This window comes from Oncorhynchus mykiss, chromosome 27 (assembly GCF_013265735.2).
Source record: "Oncorhynchus mykiss isolate Arlee chromosome 27, USDA_OmykA_1.1, whole genome shotgun sequence".
NCBI lineage: Eukaryota > Metazoa > Chordata > Actinopteri > Salmoniformes > Salmonidae > Oncorhynchus > Oncorhynchus mykiss.
Window position 1 is genome coordinate 12340929 of NC_048591.1, and position 5613 is coordinate 12346541.

The window sequence follows — 5613 nt, forward strand, 5'->3', positions numbered from 1 at the left end:
AATGTGGAAAAAATCTAGGGGTCTGAATACTTTCTGAATGCACTGTATACAACGGCAGTCAAATTGTTTTAGAATTTATATTCTTCATTAACTGTTTTCATACCACAGAACGCTCAAATTTCAGCTAGAACTCAAGCATGGTTGTCCCACTAATAAATGAACAAGTTCTATGGAGCTCACTAATCCAGTGTGGAAAACTTGAAGTTCAAATCAATTTAAAAATGTTTAATTTTATTTCACTAAGCAAGTCAGTTAAGAACAAATTCTTATTTACAATGACGGCCTACCCCAGATGACAGTGAGCCAATTGTGTGTCCCCTATGGTACTCCCAATCACTGCCGGTTGTGAACCAGGGTCTGTAGTGACGCCTCTAGCACTGAGATGCAGTGCCTTAGACAGCGGCACCACTTTAGAGACCCGTTTTTTTATTACCTGTATTTAACTCGGCAAGTCAGTTAAGAACAAACTCTTATTTACAATGACAGCCTAGGAACAGTGGGTTAACTGCCTTGTTCAGGGGCAGAAGGACAGATTTTTACCTTGCCAGCTAGAGGATTCGATCCAGCAACCTTTCGGTTATAGGCACAACACTCTAACCACTAGGCTACCTGTGACCAAGTGTATTGGTTACATTCGCAGGCTACCTGTGACCAAGTGTAGACTTTACAGTGAAATGCTTACTTATGAGCCCATTCCCAACAATGCAGAGTTAATAAAGTAAGACAAATGTTTGCTAAGAAAAAAGGAAATAGTAACACAATAAAAACAATAACGAGGCCATATACAAGTTTGCGTACAATATATCAATGGATATCTGATGACACACAAACACTACGATGACACACTCAATCCTCTATCCACAAAGAAATTCCAATTCCTCCGATTGACATGAAGCCATAGTGACAAAGTCCGTCGATGACGGAACAAGTCACAGCTCAACACTGAACCTTTAACCTATTAATCACCATGGAACATGCAGTCTCTCTATCTCGCTCTCGCTCTCGCTCTCTCTCTCTCTCTCTCTCTCTCTCTCTCTCTCTCTCTCTCTCAGTCTCTCTTTCTCGCTCTCTCTCTCTCTCACACACACACACACACACACACACACACACACACACACACACACACACACACACACACACACACACACACACACACACACACACACACACACACACACACACACACACACACACACACACAACTGGCAATACTTTTAATGGAGTGATATAGAAACACTGTGTTCCAATGGAACTTACAACATACTCTATGACACTGGGGTTTATGGCCCTGGACCTGATGCCCTCTCTGTGTGTCTTATCAGTGATCTCGATCAAGACAGCAAACGCTGTCCAACCCCCACACAGGCTCCAACGCAACAGTCAACACACAAGAGAAGGAGTCAGAATGGATAGCAGAATGTCATTAGGTTGATTGCATTCAACTAACTCTCTTCTCTTTGACAAGGTTGCCAAAGTTCTACCAGATTTAAATAACTGGTACCTTAAAAAAAATGAAGAAAGCGATACATGTACACTCTGACGTACTGTAGATCTCCACAAATCAAACCATGGAGGCAACCAATAGTGATAATGCAGTATTTTAAACCTTTCAGTATTTAAAACTAGACAACTCTCACTTATCTCTTTAAAATCTTATTATATATTAGTATGTTTATTTTTGCTTTATTTCAGTGTTGAATCAGGGACAAATCTCATGTGTCCCTCATTTGGTCCCTTATTTCCGTTTGGTAACCCTAACCCCTCCAATAATGTATAATCCATTCTATCTTTAGTGAACAATGCAGTGAACAAATGAACAAGATAGCTTGAGGCTAATTAAGTTTAGTTAAAAAAACAGCACACATAGAACTTGAAAAAGCCATACATGCACATGAATAAAATCATGGAGGACAACACACAATAAAGTCTGGGACTTATTTCCATTGTGCTCCTCTTGAGACATCCAGGGTGTATCACACCCGGCCGCGATTGGGAGTCCCACAGGGCGGCACACGGTTTGGCCGGGGTAGGCCGTTATTGCAAATAAGAATTTGTTCTTAACTGGCTTGCCTAAAATACAAATGGAAGACAAGATGGCTAGACAAGTTCCAACGCGGTCGAACACGGTATGACACAAAGAAGAAGAACATCTATCTCATCATTGCAGTTACATCGTAGGGTACAGATGTTCCTCCTTGAATGGTGAATGTTCTTTGGTAGCATCAAGATGCTAACGCATCCTCAGGGTGCTCCTGTCACCTCTCTCTCCCATGCTGTCTGGCCCGTCTCCCTGGCTCCTGCTCAGTATGTCTGGCCCTTTCATGTCTCACAGTAATGCCACAGGAGATAGCAGCTCAGGTCGACCAGCAGGACCAGGCAAGAATGGCCATTGTCCTGGAGGCCAAATGTCCCAAGCAATCATGGAGCACATGGTGGTTGTTTTGTGTGTGAAAGTTTTACCATCACACAAGGTGATTGAGTTGAATGTGGCATTGGGAGCACAGCCAGAGTGGAGATTGTAATTACTCACCTGAAAATTAAACCATATCCCAATTAGAATAGATAGCCATTTAGAAAGACACAAGAACATTTGATTATCCAAGATAATGCACACACAGACAAGTGTGTGTGCGTACGAGTGTGTGTGTGTGTGTGTGTGCGCGCGTACACTAGCGTGGGAGTGTTTGTCCACAGCATTTCACTTTGCTGACTCCCCTTGAATGCACTCAGCAGGTGACCATTGTACCCGGCTCCTCCCTGTGAGACGGTGTGGGGGTGAGGTCCACCTCCACGGAGGCACACAACCTCTCACACCTCTCCCCCCTCCTGCTGCTCCAGCCCTATAAAAAAACAGAGCTGGCTCTCCTGTTCCCCAGTCTCATAACGACCAATCACCCACCAGGTAAGAGAACAGACTGGGAGAGCTAAGGGCTGGGGCTAGAGGCCAAAGACTTGGTCTGCATACGCAGAGGACTGAGGAACTAGGAGAGGGAAATGCAGACTAGAATTTTTCAGGAAACTTTTTTTGTCTGTTGTTTGGAACGCTTATTACGACTTTGATATGAACTGTTACAAATACATTAGGCAGCAGTTATCGCTTTAGCAATACTTTCAGACAGTTTACTATAATTTACTAGAGAAATGGAAGGGAACAATAGAGAAATAATGTTATTAAATGTCCTAGAAAAAAATATGTCGCTAATTCTCTTCCTATGCCAATAGCTTTCTGGAATTACTCTCAACAACTGTTTAAGTGTAACCTCTGTCCGGGCCACAGTGATCCAGTGATGTGTCTGTCTTAGTGCAGGGATTGGGGATTAGGTGGTAGGAGTTGAGGGTTAATCTCTTTGTAGGAACAGTATAACTCTATCCAGCTCTGTGTAATCTGACCAGATTAGAGGTCCTTTTAATAGGCTGACATATGGCATGGGGTGAACTGATTGAGGGCAGCCTGGAGTTGCGTGTCTTTGTGGGTTGCTCCTTGTGATTCTCCAAATAACTGGAGAATGACTTTGAATTATTGGCTTGTTTGGTTTTGGTGACATTTAAAGTTTAATTTATAGTGTTTTGCAATTAGTCATTTGTTGCACTGTTCAAATATTGTTAGCTCTAAATGTATTTTTAACCATTCAATCTTGACTTCCCATGGTTCACTGTTTCAATTGCGAATATTGGAATTCTTGTCGGGCTCATTGCTCACCATCCGTTCTCTTCTTTCCTCTCAGACCTCCATCATGAAATTCCTGGCTCTCGCACTAACCATCCTGCTGGCCGCAGGTTAGTATCCCAGCCTTGTCATAGTGCCGCCGAATTGATCATGTAGTAATGACATTTTAATGCATCGTGTGTGTGTGTGTACCATGCTCTGGTATATTGAACAATTCAAAATGAAATCTTACTCAATTATTTTAAAGTGCTGGGCCATTCACCACTGTTTCCCAACCAATGCCTGACCCTCTCTCTCCTCTCCCAGGTACCCAGGCTTTTCCTATGCAGGCTGATGCTCCCTCTCAGCTGGAGCATGTGAAGGCAGCCTTGAGCATGTACATAGCTCAGGTGAAGTTGACCGCACAGAGGTCCATTGACCTTCTGGATGACACAGAGTACAAAGAGTACAAGTAAGGACATGTTTCATTTAGTCTTCTCTATCTTCTCTTTCCTTCTTCACTCACTCACTCACTCACTCACTCACTCACTCACTCACTCACTCCATTCAAATTTAAAAGGTTCAATTCAATGGTGCCCAACCTCCACAGATAACTAAACCAATATCTCTCTCCCACCCTCTCTCTCTCTCTCCCTCTCTCTCCCTCCCTCTCCCTCTCTCTATCTCTCTCTCTCCCTCCCTCCCTCTCCCTCTCCCTCTTCTCTCTCCCTTTCTCTCTCTCTCTCTCTCTCTCTCTCTCTCTCTCTCCCTCTCTCCCTCTCTCTTCTCTTCTTGGTGTTCCTCTCAGGATGCAGCTGACCCAGAGCCTTGACAACCTCCAGCAGTATGCTGATGCCACCTCCCAGTCCCTGGCCCCCTACAGCGAAGCCTTCGGCACCCAGTTGACTGACGCCACCGCCGCTGTGCGCGCTGAGGTCATGAAGGACGTGGAGGAGCTGCGCTCCCAGCTGGAGCCCAAGCGCGCTGAACTCAAGGAAGTCCTGGACAAGCACATAGATGAGTACCGCAAGAAGCTGGAGCCCCTGATCAAGGAGCACATCGAACTGCGCCGCACCGAGATGGAGGCCTTCAGGGCTAAGATGGAGCCCATTGTGGAGGAGTTGCGCGCCAAGGTGGCCATCAATGTGGAGGAGACCAAGACCAAGCTCATGCCCATTGTGGAGATTGTCCGTGCCAAGCTGACCGAGCGTCTGGAAGAGCTGAGGACCCTGGCCGCCCCCTACGCTGAGGAGTACAAGGAGCAGATGATCAAGGCTGTTGGAGAGGTGCGTGAGAAGGTGTCTCCCCTGTCTGAGGACTTCAAGGGCCAGGTGGGCCCCGCAGCCGAACAGGCCAAGCAGAAGCTCCTGGCTTTCTACGAGACCATCAGCCAGGCCATGAAGGCATAAACACGCTCTCAGCCGGACCCTCCCTCCCTTCCCGTCTCACTCACACTGACTCACACACCATACGTACCACGCCAATGCCAAACTGATGCACTTCTGCAGCGGCATGGCAGGACTCTTGCTCTCTCTAACGCACCACCATATGCGCTCAAGCACACGCAAGCGCAGACACTAACGCACTATTGCATACATTCAGTTTTGAGTTGTGTTCAGGGCCTGTGTGCACAATCCTGGGCCTGCATAATGTTGACTGTACTATGAACATCAAGTGTGAATATTCTAGTGTTGCTGCTTGTTCAAGATAGCTGTGTGCTTCAAAACAGCTCAATAAACATCATACTGTTTCATACTATTTCATTCTCTGAGTTTGACTTCTTTGGATTGTATATTGTTTAGAACAAGCTTTTACATGTGGCTCTCACAACTAACATGCGCTCTGTGACAAAATAGCCATGTTGGGTTTATGTATGAACGTCTCGTATCACACACTTCTGTGTTCTAAAACGATATGCGTTCTATGATTTTTCTATTTTCTATGATCGCAACATGATCAAAATGAAG

At 45.3% G+C, this 5613-nt stretch overlaps 1 protein-coding gene across 1 annotated transcript; it reads left to right on the forward strand.

Annotated features, from left to right (window-relative positions):
• The first annotated feature begins 2876 nt into the window (after positions 1 to 2876).
• On the forward strand, positions 2877 to 5404 carry apoa-i-1 (apolipoprotein A-I-1). The gene is given in 4 exon segments (NM_001124247.1): positions 2877 to 2902; positions 3726 to 3777; positions 3974 to 4118; positions 4455 to 5404. Coding segments are annotated over 3 exon segments (789 nt in total). The 5' UTR covers positions 2877 to 2902; positions 3726 to 3734; the 3' UTR covers positions 5056 to 5404.
• The last annotated feature ends 209 nt before the right edge of the window (positions 5405 to 5613 follow it).